This window comes from Tamandua tetradactyla, chromosome 6 (genome assembly GCF_023851605.1).
Source record: "Tamandua tetradactyla isolate mTamTet1 chromosome 6, mTamTet1.pri, whole genome shotgun sequence".
NCBI lineage: Eukaryota > Metazoa > Chordata > Mammalia > Pilosa > Myrmecophagidae > Tamandua > Tamandua tetradactyla.
The window spans coordinates 60288879-60316424 of NC_135332.1; the positions used below are offsets into that span (position 1 = coordinate 60288879).

Consider the following 27546-nt stretch of genomic DNA (forward strand, 5'->3'; position numbering starts at 1 on the left):
GTTTTTCATTTAACAATGGACAAGGGTAGGCCGGTGGTTGGGAAGTATTTTCTATTTTACTCTTTCTAAAGTCAAAAGTCTGGCAAGTGGGAACTAAAAAACTGAACATACAGAAGGAATTGTCGCAACAGACAATGTCACAAAGCTAAAATTCCCCTGAAGTTTCTCATCAGCTTGATCCACCCCGTAAGGTCGGACTCAACAGAAAAGCGAACCTGCCAAAATTTGGTCAAAAAACCCGCTCGAATCAGTCCCGCCTCCACCGGCCCATGGACTCCAATTCCCAGATGCCTCCACGCGACCTGGCCGCCTGAAGTCAACGTGTAAAGACATAGCGTTAGCCATCTTATTCCACTTACGTCAGTGTGAAACGTTGGACTCCAGCACTTTAACCTCCAAGCGTCCGCAACGCGCCAGGGAAGGTGTCTGGAAGCTGACAATTGACGGCGAGGAGGCTTCTGGGAAATGAAGGTCGAGGCCGCGGAGTCCGCAAGCGCAAGAGTCCTCGACCCGTCGCTAAGGTGTCTGGGAGCTGAAAGTGGACTGCCCGGAGGCTTCTGGGAGATGAAGGCCGAGGCCGCGAGGTGCGCAAGCGTAAACCCAAGTGTATGTTGGGGGGAGGCTGGAGGCGTACGCGGTACGCAGAAGGGCCCAGATGGGAACGCTAGGTCTTGTGAGGTGGGCTTTAGTAACTGTCACCAGGGTGTCCAACTCCCCGGGCACGCGCTACTTTTGTCGGTGTCGGAAGGCAGCGGCGATTTCTGCAGTGACCAGTCTGCGCAAAAACCCTGTGAGGAACCGAGGCCAGAGCTTGTTTGTGTGGAGAGGAATTTGGTTGTCTACGGTACACGCGCTTCTGGGGCTGCGTGAGTTACGTCACGTGTTGGGGAGGGCGGGGGAATCCGGTGCCCCTCTTCTCCCTTCTCGAGATTGCCCCGGAGAAAAAGTGAAAGGTGGGAGTAGGGGGTTGTAACTGGTCTGGACGGCTGCCCCTTGGGTGGGCACCTGCCTGTGCGTAATTCCGCTGGGGGCTGGCTCTCCCAGGGCATCACCCTGAAACGGCATCACGCCGTTTATCTTCGGCGCCTCCTTTGTCTTCGGCTGAAGACCCCTCCCTGTTTGTTCCCTTCTTTGGCCTCTGGATGCGTCCCATCCCCTTCCCTATAAGCTTTTCCTGAGGCGCTGGATACCTTGCTCAGAACAGCCCGGTATCAGAGCCCTACTACATGTCCTGACGTTTGAATAAGATTTAACCCTTTAGAGAGAATTTACATTTTTCTTGTCCTATAGCCAGTACTTCAGAAATTTGTTAGGGGCCGTTCGGAGGAGGCTACCTCTCCATCATCTGTGAGAGTCATTGAAAACAGGCAGGCCATTTCGTACTGAAAGCTGCTCACCTTTGGGCTTAAAATCCGGAAACTGGTTTTTGCTTCAGGCTTCTTTCTTCTCAATGCTCATTTCTTCCCCAGGGCTTCCCGAGCACTCTCTTTCTTCCTTTTTCCTGCTACTTATAATAGCATTCCTCTACTTATACTGTAGAAAAACACTTTATATATCTGTCTTCACCAGATCACAAGTTTCTCATAGGCAGTGTCTCTTAGTGAAGAAGGATCCTGGGGAGAGGGAGGAGAGGAAGAAGAAGTGTAAAAGGCTTCACATGTGTTCTCCCACTTTGTAGATGATAAGTACTGTGTTTAATGAATACTAATAATAAAGAATGGTTTATTCTTATGTTACAGGTCGGCCCTGAAAGACTCTAGCTCGTGTGGGCCTTCTTCAGAATTAGTCCAGTCTAGGATGGCTGTATCACTAACAGCAGCTAAAACTCTGGCCCTTCAGGACCCACAGGAACAAGAGAAGATTGTGATGATGGAGCCGAAGGAAGAGGAGCAGTCTTGGGAGAATGAGACCAGGCTACAGGGGAGCCATTCTCCCAGTCAAGAGATCTTCCGGCAGCGCTTTAGGCAACTCTGCTACCAGGAGACTCCTGGTCCCCGGGAGGCCCTGAGCCGACTACGGGTGCTTTGCCGTGAATGGCTGAGGCCAGAGAGGCACAGCAAGGAGCAGATACTAGAACTGCTAGTGCTGGAACAATTCCTGACTATCCTGCCTGAAGGACTTCAGTCCTGGGTGCGAAGACATCACCCTAAGAATGGAGAGGAGGCCGTGACTGTGCTGGAGAACTTAGAGAAAGGACTTGATGAACCAGGAACACAGGTGGGAAGGGGATCTGTTGTGGGAGTCAGATCAATAACCTTCAGGCTGGACAGAGGGGTAGCAGTAGGGGGAGTTGCCAAGTTCAAACATCTGTCAGGCCAGGTAGAACAGTTAGTGTGTGTGTTTCTGTTTCTGTCTTCTCTGCCTTCAGGGCCTGAATGAGACTGGTTCCTCTTCTTTTCCCTGTGCTGACTCTAAGGAGGCTCCCTGAAGTCTCCTTGGAAGTTGTGGTTCCACAGAAACTGAATGGTACCTGATCACCTCCAGGTCCCAGGCCCTGCACGTGGACCTACGCAGGAAGAGCCATCAAAAGAGAAGGTACCAGGAGCAACTCAGGAGGCACCTAGCATCTGGTTCCAGCCCAAGGAGATCCAGCTCAAATGTGAATCTGAGGAGACCCAGCCTCTCCCAGAGAGTGGTGAGAAGCAGGATTGTGCTGGGCGGGAGAGATGAGAGGGAGAATGTAAAGAACATAGTAGCTGGCATGTAGTAAGTGCTCAGATGTTGGTTATCATCATCTTGGCTTTACTAGTCTGATCTCTTAGGTAAGAAACTTAGCCTGTATCATCACCTGTAAAATTTTGAATAATAACAACTTATCTCATAAGCTGCCCTGAGGATTAAATTAAATTTATATCTGACTATAAAACCTGGCTAGCATCTAATGCTTTTAGAGAGCTCTAAAAAGGACCAGAAAATATTTCATTCATTCCCTCCTTCATCATGTCCACTGCTCTTGATTTCCTCCAGTCCATAATATTTCTGCCCTAAGCTGCAGAAGTCAGCCTTGAGATCCTTTCCCTTTTAAATTCCCCATTCCAGAAACACATTTTATAAGACATAATGCACTCATGTACACAATTCTGCCTTTTACCACCTCTACCACCAGTCCTCCATCTAATTTGAAACTTGTTCATGTCTGTACTTCTGAACTTCAGATGTACTGCAAAAGCTTCCTTCCTTGCTGGCATACATCCCCACAAATATCCTTTCTCTCCACCTTGTAGCAAACGCTAGACTTAGAGACAATAGACATAGAGCCTCTGGAACATGAACTGTCCTTGCTGACCTCTATAACATTGTGAAGCATACTTATATCACTTCATAGCTAATGAAGAAAATTGTCTTTGATACGGTTAGATACCTCACCAAACACAAGCATTTGAAAAATAGCATTTTTGTATGCAACAAAATGGGGAAAACTAGAAATGGAGATTAACCTTAGGATCTGTTCCAAAACAATGTTTTTTGCCTCCTGGCCCTCCTTTCCTCCTTTTCTTTCTTCTTGATTTTTTCTTACCACCTTTTCTTCTTTTTAGTAACCCTCTCTTCATTTATCAACTTAATACTTTCTTTTAAAAAGAAACTATCGCTTGATTTTTTTTTTTACAGTAAGTATGTTGTGGATGTCTTTAACCACAAACTTTTACCCCAGAAGGAAAGTTTATTTTTAAATCTAATAGTTTGAGTTGTCTTAAAGCAATTGCTTTTTATCTACCTTAGGCTATAGTGACACATGCCATTTAAAATTTAAAAAAAAATTTTTAAAAAGCAACTTGTAAGAAGCAGGTTGAAGGGAAAGGCAGAGGGGACCAAGCAGATAGACAACAGATTGCTGGCACCCCCACCTTTCAATAAAGAACAGAGCACTGGGGTATCCTCTTCAGTGGCTCTAGATTTAGGGGCAAAGCAGTGGATGGAAGGTGAAGGGGAGACCCTTTCTGCTTTTTAGAACACTCTTTTCCCTAACAATCATTCTTACTTGTTTTTTCCTTCCCTCACAAAATTGGTTGGCCACTTGCTAAATCCTTGAAACTATGACTTTTTTATTTTTTAAAAGTAAATCCTAAAAAAGAATATCCTGCTCTGAAGAAAAAGAACGTTCTTCCCTGCACAATCCCATCACCAAGAGATAATTATTGTTAATATTTGAGTAAATATCCTTCCAGACTTTGTCATATATATGTTGAATATTTTAAAGCTTTATTTTCATGCCAGAAATGTAAAGCCGAATCCAAGTGTCATTATTCCATATACCCAGAACAGGTATATTTACATTTCCCATCAATTGTTGCAGATGATGACCCAGAGCCCAAGGACAAAGGATCATTGCCAGAACCGCCCATTGCTAAAGTGGAATCATTCGTGTTCTCAGAAAAACATTCTGCTGGCACCTCTGCATTTGAAGCTGCCTCTGAAGTTGAGGGCACCTTAGAGCAGCATCATGGAAATCCCAAAGACGAAAGACTGAGGAGATCCCCTGTCCAGGCGAAAAGTTTTAGGCAGATAGTTGTCACTCATAAGAAAACTCCCATAGGGAAGAAGGACCATGAATGTAATGAATGTGGTAAAGTCTTTCATTTTAACTCACACCTTAAAATACACCAGAGAATTCATTCTGGAGAGAAACCCTATAAATGTAGTGACTGTGGGAAAACTTTCCATCAGAGCTCAAACCTCATTCAGCATCAGAGAATTCATACTGGAGAAAAACCCTATGAGTGTAATGAATGTGGGAAGTCCTTTAGGTGGAGTGCTCATCTCGTTCAACATCAAAGAATTCATTCAGGAGAGAAGCCCTATGAGTGTAATAAGTGTGGCAAGGCCTTCAGTCAAAGCTCATACCTAAGTCAGCATCTGAGAATTCACAGTGGAGAGAAACCTTTTATATGTCAAGAATGTGGAAACACCTACAGATGGAGTTCAGAGCTTTTTAGACATCAAAGAGTTCACACCAGAGAAGAACCTTCCCAGTGTAATGATGGTGAGAAAGTCTCCAGACAAACTTGTGCTTCTGTCTAATCTGTTTTAGAACTAGATCCCATAATAGTTATAAGCACTTTGAGGTTTTTGCTGTGTCTGTTTTGCCCTAGGAAAAGCTGCTTACCTGGTCACTACAGATCATCACTTCTTGTCCTTTGATTAAGATGACTGTATCATTTAGGATGCTTTGGGCTGCAAGTAACAGCCAAATTTTGCTTCTCCTTTCTAGCATGACCTTGAGCAAGATTCTGATCTGCTCAGTTTCTCTACTAGAGTTAGTAAAACCTACATCATTAGAGTTCTGGGCCAGCCAGTTGTAACTATAATATTTTTATTTTCTGCGTATGGATCTTTGGTCCTGGCCTTTACTCAGACCCAATCCTGACTGCTACTCAGATGGGGTCACATCTGCAAATGTCTAGGCAGCAGACAGACAGCACATTCATAATTTGATTGGGAAATTTAATATAAATCCTTAACTAGTAAAAGGATGTTATCTGCTACAGGAGATGGAGAACTCTAAAGGATATAGGAATAGCAGAATATGGAGAGCAGCCACTATCTCTAGAGCTGAGGGACAGCACCCAAGGAAGAAACAGATGGGCCCTCCACCAAGTCTTTTCCAGTGATTTGCAAGACCCAGTTTTGCACATCACTTTCTAAATCTACATTGAAATTGGGCATGTTGGGAATATTCACAATGTGGGAATCAGTGAATGCTACAAATCAGGGCTGCTTTTTCTTTTTGAACTAGTTATTAAATGTTTACCAACCACTGGCTATGGTCCACAGGATAGTGAAGTTTGCTGAGGTTTCTTGCTGCAGAGGACAGTAAGCAGGAAACCACAGGTTGTGGTGCCAGTGACACTCACTGGAGAGTGGATGCCACTATCTCCTGTAAACTGCTGACAGCTGCACTGTAGTAGAAAAAAGGAAAAAACAACAGAAGCCCCTTCCCCTTTACTTTGTTCTCCCAGTGCTATCCACTGGCAAAACCTGACATGTCAGTTGGCAGAGGGAAAATGTTTATAGGTCCAGCTCTGTTACTTTAAAGTAGGACAGAGAAGGGTGGATTTGTAGCTGAGAGACAATAAATGGTCATACTTTAAGCTTATTTCCATGTCAAGACCTTTGTCCTTGTTCTCAGCCTCCTCATACCCGTGCTTTGCTCCCAGGTAATTAACATGCCCCCCCCAAATGTCTTCATCCAAATGTCTACTTAAATGTCACCTCCTCAGAGAAGCCTTACCTGACTCTAAAATACAAGTTTGTTTCTCTCACATAAATGAGGTAAGCAGGTGGTTAACAGATTCACATAAATAAGATACTTTCCAGAGGAAAAACAGGTGGTTGGCACAGTATAGTCTGTGGGCCAAATCTAAACTCAGCTCATGGCTTACTTCTGTATGGACCACAAGCTAAGAATGGTCTTCACAATTTTTAAGCATTGTTTAAAAAAGAAAATAAAGAATATGTGACAGAGACCATTATGTAGCCCATAAATTCTTATTTACTATCTCATTCTTTAGAGAAAAAGTTTGCTTAGCCCTGGTCTAAGGAGATAGCCCCCTTTTACCAGATTCAGGAACTCACATACCTTCCATCTTATTGCTCTTCCATCTCAAAGACAGGATGTTATTTTTCTTTGAATGGTTGAAACTGGATTATTACCATATCCATATTCCTCATAGGAAGACAGAAACAGTAGCAGCAAGGACAAGCAGTTTCCTTTCAGCAAGTGTCATGGAAGGTACCCCAGTGCTTTGGTGAGAACTCAGTCACATGGCCACATCATATCTTCATGGGAGGCTGGGAAACATCTCTGGCTGTTTGGCCACTTGTCCAGTTAAAACTCTTGCTGTGGAGAAGGGGAGAACAAATTTGGGGAGACAGTGAGCAGTCTTGCACACCATGAAACACTTTCTGACTTCTGTAACCTAGTGCTTCTCATTGACCAGGGAAGGAAAGTCCTGATCCCACAAGGAGGGCAAAGCAGGATGCTGGGAAGGAGAGGATGGGAACAAAAAAAGAGTTATCAGTTTGGGCTCTGGCCTTGGTGATGGTCACTCCAGAGATAGCCATCGTTCTGTCTGTACTCTGAAGGAGAGCTGAAACCAGAAAAGTATTTTGTAGGTAAAAGGTTAACCAGAAACCATGTCTTAGTACTTTGTTAGTGCAAAAAAGCTATTCTAATCACAGGTGTCTGCACGCTTAGTTTATGTTACAGGAATTAGTTTCTTGTCCTTGAGGGGGCCTGGGAGTCAAATGTGTCGTGTGTCTATGAGTTCTTTGCTCACATGTGCATTTTGGAATTCATTCTAATTGCAGGAGGTTCCCCCAGCTGTGCAGCTAAATAAACAAAAGAACTTGCACCTGAGCCTGATACCACCACTCCTGCCCTCCTGCCCCCCTGCCCTGCAGCTACCACCTCCACTGCCTCAGGACCAGCTCGTTAGACCACAATTGTCAATGAGTGAACTTATTTCTCAGTACTGTGGTGTTCTTAGTCACATCTTTATGGAGTTACTAAAAGGCAGTGGATATTACTGCCAGGCACAGCATGACTTCTGTGCAGACCACTGAACCGTAGAAATTCCTTACTACTTCACCAAGAAACCCACATAAGAGCAGCTAACCTGGATACAGAAGTGTTGAAAGAAGGCATTCATGTTCTCAATTGGCTTCTGGATGATGCTGCACCATCATCATCCAGATTGTTGATGACTAAGTTTTGTAAAAATTAAGTTTCATGAAGAACCTGGCTGCTGTGTTGCTGCTTATTATGTTGTAGGTCTTGGGAGAGCTCCAGTGGTTGTTGCCCTAGCTTTGATTGAAGGTAGAATGAAATACAAAGATGCAGTACAGTTCCTCCTACAAAAGTGGCATGGAGGTTTTAACAATAAGCAACTTTTGTATTTGGAAAAGTATCATCCTAAAATGCAGCTGTGCTTCAAAGACTCCAGTGGCCATAGAAACAACTGTTGCATTCAATAATACCCGGGTGTCTGATGCTATTGCCTTGGAAGTAGAACTTGAGAGTAGAGCTAATTTGCCATACATACTAGCCAACATGTTGGCTTGGTGGTTAAGTCTAATGACACTTCCATGAGAATACTGAAAAACAGTTCTACCAGACCAGAAACTTGATAGAATTGCAACTTCTGTGTTGGGTTACTATCAGCTTTTTTGGACACATTCCAAAAGATTCTTGCTGTTCAGCATTTAAAATGTGCTCTTCATTTCTAACAACTGACCTTTCCTGAAACCATGCAGTACTGAGTTACAAGTCTTCTTGAAATCTATTTCCATGCCAGAATATTACCAATATATAACCAATTTAGAGAGGGTGGGTACCAAAATACTCAGCACAGTATTTCTGTACTTTTAGTATCATACAAGACTAAAATCCCAGGAACTCTGACCACTGTAGACCTCATGTAGTTTATTCTTTCAGTTGTCTCAGACATTGAAAGTAAGGCCCATATGGTTATTTACCTGTTCACATTATGTTTACATTTCCCACATTCATACCAGTATACATCAGGTTTGTGCAACCATTGAATTTTGTTGGATTTTTACCAAGTCTTTCAGTGGTTATGTAGTAACTTTCAAAAAAATCTCACTTTCTGGTTATAGAAAACCTCCATTTTGAAATTCTGCATTGTACAGAAGTGTGTCTCCAGACAAAAAAAGCCGTACAGTTTATTTAACGTTTGCACTTTGGGGTGCAAGGTAACTGGGAGGACTTGATGAATGGGAGGGAGCTATTAAATGTTTTTAGTAAACTGTTGCCTTTGTCTTGTGCAGAACATGTAGAATATGCTCTTTAATTTAGTAAATATATTTTTAAAAGTTGAGATACTTTTTATTACAGCTGAAACAATTCACCATGAAATTTCCAAAATTCTTGTAATTTTTTCACACCTACTGGAACTTTACCAACTATTTTTTAAAAAATTTTATATATGTTTTTTTATTAGAGAAGTTGTAGATTTACAGAAAGATCGTGCAGAAAATACAGGGTTCCCATATTACTCCCCACACCCTTTATTAACACTTTGCTTTAGTATGGTACTTTTGTTACAATGATGAAAGAATATTATTATAATTATACTATTGACTATAATCTATGGTTTACATTAGGGTTTACTGTTAGTATTGTACTGTCTTATGGTGTTTGTTTTTAAATTTTTATTCTAATAATATACATAAACCTAAAATTTCCCCTTTTAGACTACATTCAGTTATAAAATTCAGTGGTATTAATTACATTCACAGTGTTTGTGCTACCATCATTACTATCCATAACCAAAACTTTTTCATCACCCCAAACAAAAGTTCTGTACCAGTTAAGCACTCTCTACCCCTACCTCTCCCTGGTAACCTGTATTCTAGTGTCTGAATTGCTTTACCAACTATTTTTTTATTAAAAGTGTGGTTTTCTTTTCTTCTCTTCCAAACCTCTTGCAAAAAATATTTTTAAAAAGAAATATTTTATATTTCTTTTGTGCTGTGTAACAGTAATTGTATACACAGTAATTTGTTTTATGTAATTGATAAAATGGTGATTAATATTAATGTTAATTCAACCATATATTTACAGTTTGGGAATGTGTGGTTATACTTGTGTGGGAGAAAGAATTTGTCAGTGTTCACCGGCTTGTTAAAACTTAGTGTGAGAGCTTAAACATCTAAATAAATAATGAAATGCATTTGTCACTATTAAGATTGTTTTGCTTAAAAGTTAACAGCTTATTTGTAAAAATTAAATGAATGAATTGCATTTAATGCCATTTGAAATAGTGTCATCATTTTACAAATGAAGGATTAAATGAAGTCAGCATTTTAATTTTGTAGACAAAATTTGCTAAGGTAGTGAGAAATGTATGCTAAAAGTGCCCTCCATTATAAATTTCCTTTTAGATTTGAAGGTCTTGATGATTGTGAACCAATTTACTATTCTATACTGAAGAAGCAGTATGTGGATAGTAGAGGAAAGCCTTGATTTGAAATTTAAACCAGTTATTAGTAATTTGATACAGCTTAATATATGAGCCTCAATTTTCTCATTTGCAACTTGATTACATACCTTTATAGATTTTGAAAATTAATTTGAACATAGTATTTGGTACTTGAGAGCTTAATGTTAGTTTCAATAATCTGAGATATAGTGGAAATACTCCTTTACATAGTGTTTTAGTTTTCTAGCTGCTAAAGCAAATACCATACGATGAGTTGGCGTAACAACAGGAATTTATTGGCTCACGGTTTTAGAGACTAGAAGGTTTGCTTCCTGTCTGGGTTGGTTTCTTCCAGCTGGCCAGTGATCCTTGATGTTCCTTGGTTTTCCCATCATATGGCAATGCACATGGCAACACTTCTTTCTCTTCTGAGTTAGTTGGCTTGCAGCTTCTGGATGCCCCCTGTGGGTTCTTTCTCAGTCTGATTTTTCACTCTGCTTATAAAGGATTCCAATAATCCAGATTAAAGTCCAACCTAATTCACTTGGGCCACACCTTAACTGAAGTAACATCTTCAGGAGATCTTAATTCCAATGGGACCACTCACAGGACCAGGGGTTGGGACCTAAACATGCCTTTTTGGGGGGACATGGTTCAATCCCCAACAAATTGCTCTAAAAGAGATAAATGACCTCTTCTGATTTAATAGCAGTTACAAATATAAAAGGTTCAATTTGAGTAAAAAGTGATAATCTACCTTGTGTTTATTTTCTTCCACATCTTCATCCTAGTTTAGCACTTAATATGCTGCATTCTTAAAACTTTTAAGCAGACAGGGCAAATGGGGGAAAAACCCTCTGGAGGGTTTTTGTGATTTTTGTGATTAGGGTTAGTTATTTAATCCGAGGTATTTTTTACCTAAAAAAAAATTACAGTCTACTCGGGAAAAGATAATTTTGTGTAATTGATTACTAAGTGATAAACTATTAACATACAGCCCCAAAGCATCATTTGCATTTATTGAGCAAAGAGGTAATGCTTTGATTAATAAAAAATGTATTCTATAAATATCTTTGGAATGGCTAAATGAATCCCATCCTGGCATGCAGGTTCATCACAAACTTCTCATTACATTGGGCTGAGGTAGGCACAAGTCCTGGGTGTCACCCGCTGACACGGACAGGAGTTTCAACTGGAGCCCCAAAGCCTGTGCCCACCACAGATAACCCATGCAGACCCAGGGGCCTACCCTACAGTCCCTCCAGGCTCAGCATCCTCACCCAGATGGGCACTGGCAAAAAGGCACTGCAGGATCTCAACACACAAAATGCACCACCCTTGAGCCCTGCTCCCTGGGTCCACGGTGGTCAGGTATAAGCAAGAGGTCCTTCCTGCTTCCTAGAGCAGTCCCAGCAACCAAAACACTTACACCCGCATCAGGGAAAGTGTCTCTTTCCATGGGACTCCTAGCTCTTGGTCCCAAAGGCAGGGTGGTGGCCAAATGCAACTGCTGACTCTGGTGATCTGGTGGGTACCAGCAAAATTAGGTCCACAGGATGAAAACACTGTCTCCAAAGCTTGACATAAGAAAATGAGTATTCTGGTCACCCCAAACTGCTGAGAGATTGGAGTGGCAGCCAATATCCTAGGCAAAGCCCTAGTTGGGAGACAAGGACATGTAAGGGAAAGGCAGGGAGTTGAGGAGGAAGCCCAAGTTTGGATCTTGGGGCTCATACCCTGTCAACCACTGCCCCCAAGCTGTCTTCCTCCCTCTGTGCATACCTCCTAACTCTCAGAGCTTCAGGAAAAAGTGGGCGCTGAATGGTTCCTCTGCTGATTACAGCACTGAGGCCTTCTCCCCCTACTCTGCAGCGCTGACGTCCAGTAGATTGTCTGTTAGCATATTTCTTAGAACTCACCTCCTCGGTTCTAGCACAGATCTTCATCTGCAAGTGGCTGATGAATGTATACCATCCCGCGTTACTGAAACCCCCCCAAGTTCTCACCAGAATCCTCCCCACACCTTCTAACTTGGCCTTTCCTGAGGATCCAGTTCCAGTACATTTCCAGCAGTTCACCAAGACAGGTTACTTTGACACAGCCTCATCCCCAAAGCTGAGAAATATGGCATGGGGTAGAGTGGGATGTTGGGATTATTATGGAAGTTACTTAGTAATTTTTTTAAAAGGTAAAAGTTTGGGCGGGCCGCGGTGGCTCAGCGGGCAAAGTGCTTGCCTGCTATGCCGGAGGACCTCGGTTCGATTCCCGGCCCCACCCCATGTAACAAAAACGGAGAAACAGAATACAATAAAAAACAAGAAAATGTTTAAAAATGTTTCCCTTTCCTCCTTCCTTCCTTCCTTCTATCCTTCCTTCCTTCTCTCTGTCTTTCCTTTAAAAAAAAAAAAAAAAAAAAAAAAAAAAAAAAAGGTAAAAGTTTGCCTTTACTTTTAGATCTACATGCAAAGTGCTACAACGGTCCATGGATGGGCCTAAGGTGGTCCATGAATTCCCTGAAATTGCATGCATATTTTTCTGGGCAGCTTTCCTGATTCTCAACAGAGATCCTTGACCTAATAGCATTATGAACCTGCCTTAGACCAGAAGTCACTTAGGAGAGCATTTGTAATAAAAAGAATCATAGACAAAACAAACACAAATCTGATAGGAAAAAATACTCAATGTTATCCTTTAGCTGGAAAATGCTTCATATAATCTTCAGTAACTAGACTGAGTTAATATTATCATTTCACTCAAGCAGCCTTGAGTTATTTTAAGCCTAAAAGCCATTGTTGAAACAGCTTGCTTTTCAAAAGCTTTGTCTCTATTCCTTTTCTGTTAGAATAATAAGATCCTTCCTTGCTCTGCTTGCAAGAGTGAGATAAGACCCTAAAACAGGACATGCTGACCATATAAGAATGAAGCAGGCACTTTCTTATTTTGTTTTTCTCTGTATTTTTGCCAATTTTTTGTCTCCCTGGACTACAAAACCCAAGCCTCCTTTTCTCACTTCAAAGTGGTCTTGGAAAATTTTTCCTACAGTTCCTTATGCACCTGCAATAAAACTCACCTTCTCACCAAAACAGAGAGGTTTGTTTCTCTGTCTGATGCCAGAACGGGCAGGTCCAACTATTCAAGACCATGTTTTATGATGATAACAAAGCCACCAGCCCTGAAATCTCATGTATATACAAGCATACACCTCCCAGAAAAATTCCAGACCCTGATTTGAGAAAAACAATGGTTTAAGGGGTGCAAGGAAAGTATAACAAAATAGTTTTAAACACTTGTCCTGCTATAAAGGATATAAGCTCCCTACCAAGTAAAATAGAGCAATGATTTCAGAGGGAAAAGCTTATGCAAAATCACAGTACAACTAACAGAACACAGCATGTTGGAGTACTTCGGTAAAGGTAAAACTTACAAAGTGGGGATGAAAACTGGCATGCAAAATCATATTAAGATCACAATGAAACATATTGTAGTTTGGAATAATAAACATTAGAAAAGCATAAATTCAGTAAAACTGTAAAGAAATACTTTATTTACCTAAAGTATTAGTATACCATTAAAATTAAGTTTAATGAGGGAAGGAAGAAAATATACATGGGTATAATGTCAAGAATTCTGAAGGGTATTTATGATTATTAGGTAGGACTTTGAGATCATAATTTTATTTTTAAGAAATGGGTCTGAAATTAAAACTCATGTATTTTCTTTCCCTTGGTAGAATTCTACTTGCATAAAATTATGCCTACCAGTCACAATTATGGTCAGACTTTGTTGCTCTCAAACAAAATGGTAAGAAAGACAAACACAAGTAGGAAAGGGGAATCTTTCTGAAATAGCTGGGTGAGAGGCAGAAGACAGTGAATGATGTTGCAGGCTATGTGTATAGTGTATATAACAAGATGGAGATAATCTCATTCACTAGAATTCTTGTGAAAGTACTATATATGCTGGAAGATTCTATTTACGGTGAGACTGCCCCACCTCAAGAACATACTCAGGTACAACAAAAGTTGATCATTAAAGTGCCTTCTAAAGTTCATATAAGAGGATTAACTGGAGGGCCTTATGTTTAGCATGTAGTTGAGCTGAGGTGGGAGGATGGATATCTGGCAAGAAAAAAGGTGCTGAAGTGTCTGAAGCCCTGTGACAGGGAGGACAAGGGAAGAAACCTTCAGTGGCAACTTGGCCAAGGGACTCAGAACAAAATGTCTAAGAGGGTATATAATGTGAACTCCCGTCTCCACCTCTTACACAGCATCTTCAGTAAAGTCCAAATTTCTCAATGATGTGTTTGTATGAGTGGATTCTTAGGGGGACTCTTGAGGAGGTCCTGAGTTTTATATCAGTGATGACAAAGGGTAAATATGGAAATAAAATATTCCAAGATAGGAAGCAGAGTTAAAGGTAACAGGGTTTTACATGAGAAAGATATAGTCTGGGCATAATTCAATTTGAGCTTAAGCAATGAAAAAGCAGAATGGAAGAACATTCTGTGCTTGAATTTGACTGCTAGAGGCAGAGGTGCCTGGAAGGATGTACACACTGCAATCAACTGTCCATTTTATAGCTCTTTTCTCAAGCCAGGGGTATGAACCCAGGGGAACACCTATATGAGGGTACAGAATAAACCCACTTATGGATTCTGTGCTCAGCTTTGTTTTCAAGATGTTGGGGATTGAATCATGTCCCCCCAAGACAAGTCCTAAGTCCTAATACCCAGTCCTGTAGGTATGAACTCATTTGTAAATAAGTTCTTTGAAGATCCTATTCAGATGAGGCCCAATCAGACTGGGCCTTAATCCAGTATCACTGTAAGCAGAGGAAATTTGATCAGGAGCCAGAACAGACAGAAGACAGATGGCCATGGAACAGGCAGAGCCTGAGTAGTAGCCACCATCAATCACTATAGACTTTGGAGAAAGCCTGATCCTGCTGACCTTAATCTTGGACGTATAGCCTCCAAAACTGAGTCAACAAATTCCTGTGGTCTAAGCCAGCCAGTCTGTGGTATTTGTTATGGGAGCTCAGGCAAACTAAGACACAAGGACATGATTAAAATCCAGTATATTCAAATTCATGTAAGAGTCATAACTAATTTTTTAAATGTACTAAGGATTTCAAATAAGGCAGTAATGAGTCCACTTATCTGTGGCAACAGCACAATGGTTAAGAGCATGACCCAGGGCTGGAGTCTTGGCTCCAGCACTTACTAGCTGTGTGATTATTTAAGTTACTCAAAATCCCTCTCTGCAGTTTATTCATCTTTTAAATGAGGGCAAAAGTACCCACATCACAGATGGTTGCACAACCCTGAAAATTTACTAAAAATCATTGAACCCTTAAGATAGGTGAATTGAACAGTACCTCAATAAAGCTGTTTTTAAAATGACCCACATCAGAGATGCTAGGAAAAATATAAAACACGTAAACTTTCTGGCCCTGTGTGTGATACACAGTAAACAATAAATATTAGCTATTAGTATTACTGTAATAAAGAAGAGATTAAAGAATAAAATAATGAAGATTGTTACAAAGTTAGATTACCAAGCAAACAAACAAAAAAAAAATCAAAGAATTACTGGGCTGGTTAATACTTCAGAGACCATTTAGTTCAACTCCCCTCATTGTAGATGAGAAAATTAGGCACCGACAGGTGAAGTGCCTTATTCAGGGCCAGCTCTAAAACCAGACCACAGATCTGCTGAATTCCCATTAGTGCAATTCCCAATCCCACCCACTGCCTCAGAAACATGAATATGTGAAAAACCAAGGATATTTCCTCAAAGGAGTGACATATACGAAAATACAGAAAACTCAGATAGAGATGATGAAGAAAGAGAATTCTGAGGTCAAGGGGCAAAGTAGGAAGAGGCAGTCACATCCTGGCCAATTAGCCAGAACCCCCCGCTCTGGGGTCCAGGTCATGAGCGCGTAAGTGCTTTGGCAAGGCAAGGCTCTAGTCAGTCAGGTGAACAAGGCGCATCCTCTGGCCAGGTACCTGGTGAAGTGAACCTGCAGTCCTCTTTGCTATCTCCTGACATGGAATCTGTCAGCAGTGGCAGAAGCTGGGGATAAGAGTTAATGCAGCAGCACTAGGAAACAGTCAGCCTGAGCAGCCCTGAAGGGAAAAACAGCTGCTAAGAGCTGCTCTTGCCCACACCAAGTAGTGTGGCCTCACTAGTTTATCCCTGGTTGCCCAATCACCCCTCTAGATTTTAAAAGACCTTCATCTGCAATCCCGTAAATTGCCTGTCATCAGGGGCACCCTCTTCAGATGAACGAGTCTATGGAGGTATGAAATGGCCACACCTCCTGCTTCCTTATTAATGCTGCCATTTTATAAGGAAACTTGATGGCATGGTTGGAAGATTTTTGAAGCTAAGAAAAGCTTACTAAACTATTCCATTGCTAAACAGTGGACAGGAAAATGGGATGGTTCTTCTAGGCCATATACAACTTTATAACATTTCAGGAGGAAACATTCAGTGAGTCAAATCTGTCATCTCAGAAGGTGGTGGAATCATGTTCCCCCATTTTCCCCAAGGCTAAATGGTTGGTACAGACCTTAATGTTATGTAATCCACTGGGGGAAGAAGAGAGGGAGGGAAAGGGAGAGAAGAGAATTAAGGCCTGAAATAGCTTTTATGATTTAACTCAGTATACTGAAACTTCTCAATGAATGTTCAAAAAAATGCCTCATCCTTTTTGACCGACTGTTTAAATAAAAATCAGTGGAAGGACAGAAGAGATTCTGTCAATTCATTTGTTCTCAGAACTTGGGGCACAGATTTGGAATAAATTCATGTCTGGCTGAAGGTTTTCCACAGGAAACTTTCCTGTAGATCATTCCATACAGTGAACACTTTGATGTCTGAGGAGGTGAGAGCTCCGACTAAAAGTCTTCTGACATTCCTGGCACTCATAAGGTTTCTCTCCAGTGTGAATTCTCTGGTGTATGATAAGCTGGGAATGCTGGCTGAATGTTTTCTCACACTCATTACACTCATAAGGTTTCTCTCCAATATGAATTTTCTGATGGAGAAGCAGCTCAGAATTATCCCAAAAGGTTCTGGCACATTCATTACACTGATGGGGTTTCTCCCCAGTATGAATTCTCTGATGGACAATAAGGTGAGAAGTTCGCCTGAAAGCCTTCCCACACTCAAAGCATTCATAGGGTTTCTCTCCAGTATGAATTCTCTCATGTCTAAGAAGTTCTGAGTTCCCCCTGAAGGCCTTCCCACATTCCTTACATACATAAGGCTTCTCACCAGTATGAATTCTGATGTGTCTAGTAATCTCTGAGTTCTGACCAAAAGTTTTCCCACACTCATTACATTCATAGGGTTTGTCCCCTGTATGAATTCTTTGATGCCGGATTAGCTCAGAACTCTGACCAAAGCCTTTCCCACATTCATTACACAGAAATGGTTTCTCTCCAGTATGAATTTTCTGGTGCCTAATAAGGCCTGAGCTATGCTTGAAGGCTTTGCCACACTCATTGCATTCATGATATCTTTCTTCGGTATGAATTCTCTGATGCTGAATAAGTTGTGAACTAACCCTAAAGGTTTTTCCGCATTCATTACATTCATATGGTTTCTCTCCAGTGTGTATTCTCTGATGTAGCATAAGGGCTGAATTCTGACTGAAGGCTTTGCCACATTCTTCACATTTATAGGGTCTCTCCCCAGTATGAATTCTATGATGATGGATAAGATGTGAACTCTGAATGAAGGCCTTTCCACACTCACTACAAGCAAAGGGTTTCTCTCCAGCATGAATCCTCAGGTGCCTACGCAGGCTTGAGTTAGTTCCAAATGTCTTCCCACACTCTTTGCATTCAAAGGGTTTCTCTCCACTATGAACTCTCATATGCTGGATAAGATGTGAGTTCTGATTAAAGGCTTTCCCACATTCTTTGCATGTATGAGGCTTTTCTCCCACAGAACTTCTCTGTGTTTTGTTAGATTCTGAATTTTCTATGAAGCTTTGGCCAGAAGAAGCAAATGCACTAACTCCCTCAGCTGTAACATCTCTCTCACTCTCATTGTTCTCCTGGTCAATCTCACTTGAAGGTGATTTCTTAAAGATAATCAACTCTGATGCAAAGTCTCTCTCCTGAGGAGACATCTGCTCCATTATCTCTTCTGTGGATTCTCTGAAATGTTTCTCTAACATGTCTTCTTCACATGTTGCTCCAAATTCACGACCCTGGTAAACCACCTTTGGAAGTTTTTCTAATGTTGTTCCCTTTAGTTCAGATTCTTCAGAAATTTCTTCCTTGAGAATCACCTCTTTGTTCTCAGTCCCCATCTCACAGTCTGAAATGAGAGAGGGTAAGTATGTGAAGTAGCTATACCATATTTAAATGAAGCTAATACCTAGCAGAAGATGGAGCTTTGACACTGTCTGACAGCATTCAAAAATAGTTTGGATATCTGGTGAGATAATAGGATGATGTTGAGGTTTAGAATTACAGTGGACATGCTGAAGAAACAGCAGAAATTTAGGATGAGGAAGAGATTTAAGGAGAGAAATAGGAAATAGATGGTACCAGGGCTGATAAAAGCTCCATAATAACAGCATGGGCATGGAACCTCAGGGTTGTAAGGAAAACATTTAGGGAAAATGATGACTATAGCAATAGATTGGGATATGGATAACATTCATAGAAGGAGAGAAATTGGAAAGTTAATAAGAACAACTTATTGTTTATAGAGAAAGTAATCATAAAATGAGTAGCAAGAGGGGCCATCTTTATTCCAGTCCTGCAGTATTTCTCGGTTTCATAGATCATGGGATAGTATATGTAGGAGCTATTGAAAAGGTTAGCATCTCTTAGCCATAATAGCACAGAACGTCCCACCCTTGGCTCCCAGTAAGGTTCTAGCTTTATTTTTCCAGATAATTAGTGAATTCTATCAATACCATCTACTGAACAATCCTTTATCTTGTTAATTTGAAATACCACCTAAACTGTAGTCTAAGTGTCTGTATACATTTGCATCAATTTCTGGACTCCAGTTCTACTGATCTGTCTCTTTCTTCTAAGTACCTATCTGTTCAACCTGCTGTAGCTTTAAAATTTTTGGTATCTGTTAGTTGTCTCTCATCAGCCTTGATTATCAGATAGTTCATATCTATTCTCATATTTTCCCAGATGAATTTTAGTATCATTTCATAAAATTTCCAAAATTAACTTGATGTTGTTTTCATATCTATCATGTTTCTGTATGTTTTTTCATTTAATACAAATTAGTTTTTCTTATTATATTTTCTAACTGGTTATTATTTTTATATATAGGAACTGTTATTCTTACATATTAATTTTATAATCAGTCCCTTTATATAATTTTCTTAATATTTTTATAGATCTTAAAAACCTATATTCTTAAACTTCCAAAAGGCTGTGGCAAAGATTCCTAGTTGCCTACCCCAATGTCCATTCTCTCCCACCTCCTTAGCAACAGAATAATGAATTTATTTAGCTAGATTTGGTCATGTGATAAATTCTGGCCGAGACAGATGCAAGTGGAAGCATATGGGACTTCTGGGAAGTCTCCCAAATGGGGAATGGATGCATTTCTTCCATCCTTTTCTGCCTAGGGCACAAGGTGGTGGTTATCTGCACACCTAGGGCTGGAGATCAGATCAGAGGTAGAAGTAACCTGGGTTCCTGACGACTCCATGGAGCTGCTGTACTAGTCCTGAAATGCCTGCCTCCGAACTTCTTATATCTAAGTGAGATAAGCTACTTCCTTGCTTAAGCCACCATATGTTATTTTAGTTTCCTTGGCTGCTCAAGCAAATATTATGCAATGGATTGGCAAAAACAATGAGAATTTATTAGTCCCCAGTTTTGAGGTAGGAAAAGTCCAAATCAAGGCAAAGGTTTCTCCCCGAAGACTGTGGTGTTGTGGAGCTGGTTGCCAATGGTCCTTGGTCCTTTGCTTTTCTGTCACATGACAATGTACATGGCGGCCTTTCCTGGCCTCTTCCTTCTCTTCCAGGTTTTGTTGATTTGGGCTTCTGGCCGTTCCCTCTGTGGCTTTCTCTGTGTGTGTGTCTGAATTTCACTCTGCTTATGAAGAACTCCAGCAACAGGATTAAGACCCATCCTGATTGGGTTGGGTAACAACTTAACTGAAGCAAACTCATCAAAAGGTCCTACTTACAACAGCTTCACACTCACAGAAACGGATTAAGTTTAAGAACATGCTTTCCTGGGGTACACAGCTCCAACTACCACATGTGTTTTTCTATTATATATAGCCAAACTTATTCTTATTGACACAATGGCCCCAGGGATTTAGCTGTCCCTATCACAAAAGAGGGGTCCAGATGACAGGAAAATGAGCCTGGGCCCTGTCCAAGTGTAAGCAATCTACAGCTAATACTGAAGTGACCCTTTGCCTAGGGCAATGTATTTGTGCACCACAGCACACCCAAAGAATGCAATCCTCCTAAAGTGTTCACTGCAGACGGTGATTCTTGGGGTGTTTGCAGGGACTATGGAACTTCATCCCGTAGACAACGCAGAGTCATGGAGGGGTTTTTAAACCAAGGAGTGGAACAGTCCACAATCAGTTATCATTTCAGGTAGATGCACAATGGTGGCTCTTTAGTGGCTGAACTAGAAACAGCAAGCCTGGCCACAGGGAATGACCTTTAGAAGTCAATACAATCATCAAGGCAAGAGACATGATTAGGGCAATAGTCGTGGGGATGAAGAGAAGACAGACTGGAGACCTATCATAAGAGGTCAAATTCAGCAAAACCTGTTGACTACTTGAATACAATGTAAAGAAGAAGAAGGCGTCAAAGATGGTACTCAGGTCTTCTTTTTTTTGAAGGGTGGCAAGTGGATGGATGGTGGTGCCATCAACTGAGAAGAACAGCACTGGAACAGGAGCTAGCTTAGCAGGGAAAATAATAAATGAGTTCTGTTTTAGACAAGCTGAGTTTCAAGATGTCCAGATAAAGGTATCAAGGATGCAGCCAAGACTAGAGAAAGAAATCTGACAGTACTCAGTATAGACTGTAATGACTGTAGCGTGAGAAATGTCAAAGACTGAGGACAGAAACCTAGAAAGCCAAAGCCAACATTTAAGAGTACTCTAGTTATCTTCTATTTTCCCCTCTAGATCTTTTTTCCATCGTCCTCCACCCTGCTCTCTGTACCAGAAGGCTGACCTGTATGACATACATCAATAGGCCTTATGGATTCTGGCTGGGCTCCACTGATAAGGAGCCTCTGCAGGAGACCAGGGGTAGAGAGGAGAGTGAGGTCAGGTCATTTATTCTCCTGGTTCCTTCCTTTGAGGTTGTCTTGGGCTAGAGGTCTTCACTTATCTTAAGGAGTCTATCTTACCCAAGTGTCTCACAATCTGAGTTCTAGTAACCTCTCCTACCTATTGTCCCTTCAGGCCTGAGGTTATGACTGCTTCACTGTTGCTACCTACAAGTTTCCCAACACCCCACCCATGACTTTATAAATTAACCTCTTTGCACACAGACCTTCCTCTAATCATTCTAATTTGAGTGAATTGTTTCCTGACTAATTAACAAAGAGTGAGTAGAAGCCTGCCAAGAGAAGAAAGAATAGCAGGAGAGGCAGAAAAAGTACCAAATACAATGTCATAGAAGTCAACAGAGCAAGGGCAGAAGTAATTAACAACAATGTCAAATGTAATGGAGAGACACAGCAAGATAAGAACTGGAAAATTTCTACAGGGACAGGTGGGTGGTCACAGATAACCTCAATGAGAACAGATTTGGTGGAAATGTAGACACAGAAGCCAGATGGCAGTAGCCCGAACAATGAATTTGCTGCTTTCAAAATCTTGGATAAAAGGAAAGAACCAAGAAGATAGTAATGTGAATGCCCTACAGGGTCAAGGAAGGATTTTATCCAATGAGAGAGATTTGAACATGTTTATATTAGAAGAGCTGGTTTTAGTACAGAGACAAAAGCTGAGAAGAGAGGGGAAAAGGTGAGTTCACTGAAAAAATTAAGACGATAAGAGACAGGAAGGAATAGGATCAAGTAGTGAAGGAAGGAGGAAGTGTTGATTTGGGAGTGACCTTTGTACTACCCTTTCCCCTGCCTTGTCTCCAAATATCCACAGGGTAGGATCCCCTACCAACCTACCCTACGGCCTCTCTAGTCACTCATCAGTGCAACCCTGGGAGTACCCTTCTTCTCTGATACCTGGAAGAAACCTGACCCCCTACTGGGACCCTGAACTCTTAGAAGCTCTTTGTGCTAATCTCAAGATGGGATGGAATCTTTTTCAACTTTCCTCCCTCAGTATCTCCTCTAATTTCCTCAGAAATTACAGAGTAAGGGATGTCACTCAATTGAACTTACCTAGCATCAGCAAATCAAAAAGTTAAATTCCTCCTTTTTGTTGTAATTTTGAAATTAATAATATGTATCTATACAATTATAAGGATCCATGGTATTAAAGTTAGTATTTTCTTTCCATTTGTGTTGGAAAGTACTGTCTTAAATGAATTTCTCTCTAATACCCAGCCAAGAACAAGTTCCACAAACTGGTATGTCAGTCCCTACCTACTTCTAATTCTGCCTCAACTTTCTTTACATCCTCACTTCTCCATTAGCTGCTTCCTGTCCCATCACTTAACTCTTAACAAAATAAGCATTCACAGAACCTGCATCTTCCCCACACCATATAGAAAATCACCTGTCCACAGCAAAACAAGATATAATAGAGATTAGATATTTTTACCTATTTCCCAACTAGAAGATCTGGGAGAAGGCTCAAACCAGAAAGTCTTCCCCGACTAAATCTGATCCCTGCCCCTGACCTTTACTTTGTATTATGCCAGTGAGACAATATTAATGTCATTTGTTGAATACTGCTTTATACACATATTCGCATATACAAACAGAAGTCAATCTCCATCTGGTTCATTTTCCTTAGACCTCTCTTTAAATGAAACACTCCACTTCTCATTGCTTAAATTCAAATTCCCAACCACAGACATTCCTATCTTTCGGCTCTCATTTATTCATGTTTCTATATTAAGACATAGGTGCCACCTGAGGTTTAGATGTTGACCATTTTTGGTCCTCAGTTGGGCAGATGACAAATAGACTTCCACTGGGTCACCAAAGTTCAGAATAAGGTCCTCAGCTTTGCAGACCTAGATTTATTTTTTCAATGCACTCCAGGAGGGCAGGCTCCAGAAACCTAAACCACAATACCTACCTGTTAACTAACAATGAGAAATAAAATTTCAAAAGGACCATACTGCCTGGATGAAAATTTACACAGTCACATAAAACCCCTGGCAAACCTGGACTCATACAAGATCTATTTAGATCAGTGAATCTTACATAATGGTTCTTGGCCTGGGACTAGAATAGCTAGCTGTACACGAATCAACTGGGAAGTCTGTTAAAAATACTAATTTCCAGGTTCCACTTCAAACCTCTCAGAATTAGAACCTTCTGGGATAGGTCCAAAGGATCTGTATTTTTAACAAGTGTCACAAGTGATTCTGAACTCCAGCAAGGTTTGAAAAACACTGTGATACTCTTAGTGTCTAGAGTTACCCCATTCTTAATTTGGTGCATCCATCTCTACCCGAGGGCTGGTCAACAAAGCAGATCAGCACATGTGTCAAGCACCAGGACTGCAGATACATTTTCTGTTCTTGCTCTGACTTCTTTCTTCTATCTTCCATCTTGATTATCCCTCCTTCACCCTAAACATCTGATAGCAGACAGACAGCATATATAATTGATTAGATTACCCTTTTCTAAGTTAAAAATCAGATTTCAATAGAAAGTATTCTGCTTAAACTAAAGAAGTGAAGAAGAGAATAAAAAAAAATCACATTTCAGTTATGCTTATCAGACTGACCCTAATTACTGTGACTGGACCTGAGTTAGCCCATACTGCCTGAATTAGAGTTTATAACAATCTCTTGCTATAGCAACACCACTTAATTATTTGAATTTATCTGAGCTATATGCCAAAATCACTTTGCGAATTGTAGTAAAAAATTTATTAAACAATTTATCAGCTGACAGCTTGATTAGGTCTTCTTTAAATTTGTTGAAAGGCAGAGATTACAGGTTACAAAAGATTCAAGAATTATTCACTCCTCAACTGTACCGTCGTGTGGCACTCCAGAGGTTTTTCCTTCCCAAGGCGATGCACCATAGTAAAATTAAGGATGGGTAAGATGTCTGACTCTCTTTTGTAAATGAGGAGAAGAGCAACTGTAAAAGATGTGAGAAAAAAGAAACCTAGGGTGGGCCACAGTGGCTCAGCAGGCAGAGTTCTCGCCTGCCATGCTGGGGACTTGGGTGCGATTCCCGGTGCCTGCCTATGCAAAAAAAAAAAAAAAAGAAAGAAAGAAACCTATAGGCCACAGGCCTGTTCTCAGGCAGATCAGTTATAGGCAAAGATACTAACCAAAGTCAAGGATCTAGAAATTGACTTCATTACAACAATCCATGTACCAACAGACTTTTTGGAAAAGTGTTTGTGCACTCCTTTCTCATACTCGTGTTTGAAGACTGCAGCACCACAGCATTCTGGGCAGAGAACAGGCAAGCAAAGCCTCAAAGGCCAGGAAGTGCAAGGGGAGTAAAAAGAGGATCAGAGGGAACATTTTGGCTTCAAAGTCACAGAGCAAGCTTGTGCTAGTAAAGGAAGCAGAGAAGAAAGAACACACTGACATTCTGATGAGGAAAGTAATGATGAATGCTTGCTATGTGCTGTGTACTAAGCAATTTAATGACATTTTCTTATTTAACCCTCACAATCTATTTATGAGACCAGTGTGCTAGAGACCGTGAATGTGAGGAGGAACGCATCAACATAGTTTCCTAGCTTCCTCCAGCAGCGTTTTTGGCAGCCTCAGAGCAGATGGGGAAACAGGGATGGTATGTGTGGTAGAAGACTGAAAGACTGAGGGACTTGAGGGTAATCGCCAGGACATAGTTGAGATGACTGAATGAGACTGAGAGGCAAATGCAGTGTGAGTATGTGTGTGTATGCACACACACGTGTACTAACAGACAGAGGTTCCAGAGAGGGTAAAGAATGCTACGAGCACACAGGAGGACCAGGGAAGCTGTCTGGAAGTTAGGATGAGGTTACTCTTCTCAATGTTAAACTCATGGAATTTAAAGAGTTTTATTTTGAAATACCAAAATTTATAATACACAAAAAAATGCAACTATTAAAATCTAAGAAAAATGATTCAAAAGTTTGGACATCAATTTACAAATATGTAATGGGGTACAAAGGTTTTCAAAATTATCTTGTAGGGTATTTGTGCAAAATCATTTGCAGGGGCCTTCCTCTCTTTGCAGGAGATCTGACTTCACCCAAGAGCTCTTGCATTAACACAGGGCATCATACCATCCCCCTTCAAGTGACTGGTTCAGAAACAGCAGGAACTAGTTCAGGAATCAACATATGACTTCATCTGAGACAATGATATTCTGAAGAAGTCTGCTGTGAGTTTTTAGGTATAGTTTCCTGCTACCTAGAGAGAGCCACAGGATGAGACTTCCTCTGTATATTGTTGTCTAGAACTGTTGTTGCATCTTACTACCAGTTTGTGGATGAAGGCAAGTAAAGCTAAGAAAATCAAGGGGAAATGGAGCCAGAGTCACTAGATTAAGTCATCCTGAAGCTGCTATAACTCTTGACTTTCAGTTGAGAGCTTATACATCTGCATGTTTTTGAGCTAACTCAAACGTTAGGTTCTGTTACTTACAGACAAAAGCACCCTAACTGATACAAATGCTCTCCCCTAACTTCTGAAAGGCCAGAGCCTACCAATCACTCAGCATCTAGTACATGGATCACCTCCTCCCCAAAGTCTTCAATAATATCTGCAGGAAGGAAGATCTCTGTTTCTGTTCACGTCACTGTCCGTTTTCTCACCTCTTTCTTTATCTACTATAGTTTTCATGTCACTTCCTGATATTTGCTTCCCAAGGTCTAGGAAATAAAAACTTACCATAAACTCATAAGTCCCTCCTGGTCAGGCCCTGTCTCCCTTCCACAGTTCCTGTCCCACACTCTCCAGTGAATGATGGAAGCTGCAGTCACACTCAGTTTCCTGCAGTTCAAACACTTCCTTCAAAGGTTTCTCTGCTTTTAAGAACAGATTATCCCTGCTTTCTGGAATACTATCCTTCACCCTGTGTGCACTTGACAGACATCTACAACAGTAAGCTTGAGCATGGACACACTTTCATTTTCCTTCCTGAAACCCACTCCCAAGATGTCTAAGACACACAGTCCTTCATCTTGAAGGTATTAGTTTATTTTCATATCTGATTTCTTTCATAGACTATGAGCAAGAATGACGTTGTATTCATCTTGGTATTCCAAATCTCTAGCACATTTCCAGTACCTGGTAAATGTTTGTTAAATACATGTGTGTAAACATCTCATCTACATAACTAGTCTGTGATACCCTTAAGGACTAAACGGATAGTTCATTCATCTTTGCAACTAGAGAGCGTGGGCAGTGTCCGACACACGGCTGGTGACCAATCATTATGTGTTAAAGTAATAAGTTATTTTCCTCAATCTGGATGATATTTAATTTAGGGCACTGTTATCCTTCGTTCCTCGTGTCTTCCACCTGGTTTCCATAATCAAGAGGGCTATGAACTCTGTGTTCAAACCTATCTCCTTGAATAACTAACTTCATAAACCAATATTGTCTGCAGCACGGGGCACGCTATGCCACGGGGGCCCTAAATTTTGACACTGACCCGCCATTTCGTTCTTACGGCTTACTTAGGGATGGGCGTCTGAAAAACTACAGCTCCCACAGACCCCTACGTCGGGACCCAGCGAGGAGGCGTCTCTGCTTCTCGCGCCCATCTGGCTGACAAGGCATGGAAACGGGCCCTGGCAGTTCCAGACTCCATAGCCTCTGCGTACAGGGCGGGAAACAGAGATTCGCGGGCAACGTGAAGTCCAAGGTCACACAGCGAAGCTGGGTCTGGAACAGGCCTAAGGTGGGGTTCATGCTCCGCTAGCAGGCCAGCGAGTCGGGAGCCCAGCGCCCTCCTCCCCCAAGCCCTGTCGGAATGAGGTCTCACCGCAGGCCGCTACCGCCCCACGCTCACTCCGCTCGGGCTCCCGACGCTGCTCAGCCAGCTCGCACCGAACCCGCAGCTGTTGTCTCGGTGTCACGGGCGACCGGCACCGACCACTTCCGGGAGCCGGGCAGCTCTCAGCCAATCAGCGCGCGCCGCAGTCCGCTCACCGAGCAGGTGGTTGGTCAAGCCAACGCCTCCTCACCTTTTCCAGCTTCGCTTTTAGCTGGTTCTAGCTCTAACCCGAGTCCCTGTCCTCCGTCTGCCCGATCGCTCTTTGGAATTTCCCTGTGCACCGTGCAGCGCTCACTTTAGTCCCAGGATCACTGACAAGCTGAGTCCTCCGGGATTCCTAGAACGGCTCCGGGGATACACTTCCGTCCGGTGCAAAGCCGCTCTGTGCGCTGGTTCACACCGGCACCTTACTCTGGGTTAAGAAATGGGTGATCTGCTTCGTATTCCCATGAGCAGGGTTTGCGTGAC

General features: G+C 41.6%; 3 protein-coding genes across 15 annotated transcripts in view; 1 reads left to right on the forward strand and 2 right to left on the reverse strand.

Moving 5' to 3' along the window:
* RABEP1 (rabaptin, RAB GTPase binding effector protein 1) overlaps positions 1–1028 on the reverse strand; it is a 266434-nt gene extending 265406 nt beyond the window's left edge. Inside the window, exon 1 of the mRNA XM_077165816.1 lies at positions 360–1028. The gene's annotated coding sequence lies outside the window, so the exon portion shown is untranslated. The remainder of the gene's footprint in view (positions 1–359) is intronic.
* On the forward strand, positions 176–9767 carry ZNF232 (zinc finger protein 232). Of its 7 annotated transcripts, XM_077165825.1 has the most exons (5): positions 176–584; positions 1740–2217; positions 2485–2635; positions 4295–4981; positions 7309–9767. In XM_077165825.1, exons 1-5 carry the CDS (start codon positions 466–468, stop codon positions 7335–7337), a joined length of 1464 nt encoding a protein of 487 aa, XP_077021940.1. In that variant the 5' UTR covers positions 176–465; the 3' UTR covers positions 7338–9767. The 7 variants fall into 7 exon arrangements, with proteins under 7 accessions (XP_077021940.1, XP_077021939.1, XP_077021943.1 ...); XM_077165824.1 differs by lacking the exon at positions 7309–9767 and having other exon boundaries at positions 177–584; positions 4295–6094; XM_077165828.1 differs by lacking the exons at positions 176–584; positions 7309–9767 and adding an exon at positions 678–790 and having other exon boundaries at positions 4295–6094.
* On the reverse strand, positions 1753–27172 carry ZFP3 (ZFP3 zinc finger protein). Of its 7 annotated transcripts, XM_077165833.1 has the most exons (4): positions 27067–27172; positions 24104–24210; positions 23539–23698; positions 12373–18277 (listed from the first exon to the last, which is right to left on the reverse strand). In XM_077165833.1, exon 4 carries the CDS (start codon positions 18267–18269, stop codon positions 16797–16799), a length of 1473 nt encoding a protein of 490 aa, XP_077021948.1. In that variant the 5' UTR covers positions 18270–18277; positions 23539–23698; positions 24104–24210; positions 27067–27172; the 3' UTR covers positions 12373–16796. The 7 variants fall into 7 exon arrangements, 3 of the variants coding, with proteins under 3 accessions (XP_077021948.1, XP_077021947.1, XP_077021946.1); XR_013177863.1 differs by lacking the exons at positions 12373–18277; positions 23539–23698; positions 24104–24210 and adding exons at positions 1753–2653; positions 6578–6838; XR_013177862.1 differs by lacking the exons at positions 12373–18277; positions 23539–23698; positions 24104–24210 and adding exons at positions 2677–5897; positions 6578–6838.
* Between the last annotated feature and the right edge of the window lie 374 nt (positions 27173–27546).

What these genes read in the sequence shown, in the direction of transcription:
- ZFP3 (XM_077165831.1), bottom strand. Translation starts at nt 18,269, where the DNA reads ATGGGGACTGAGAACAAAGAGGTGATTCTCAAGGAAGAAATTTCTGAA.
- ZNF232 (XM_077165824.1), top strand. Translation starts at nt 466, where the DNA reads ATGAAGGTCGAGGCCGCGGAGTCCGCAAGCGCAAGAGTCCTCGACCCG. An exon ending in ATGAAGGCCGAGGCCGCGAG is followed by an intron (nt 585 to 1,739) that starts GTGCGCAAGCGT and finishes CTTATGTTACAG; the next exon opens with GTCGGCCCTGAAAGACTCTA. An exon ending in CCAGCCTCTCCCAGAGAGTG is followed by an intron (nt 2,636 to 4,294) that starts GTGAGAAGCAGG and finishes CAATTGTTGCAG; the next exon opens with ATGATGACCCAGAGCCCAAG.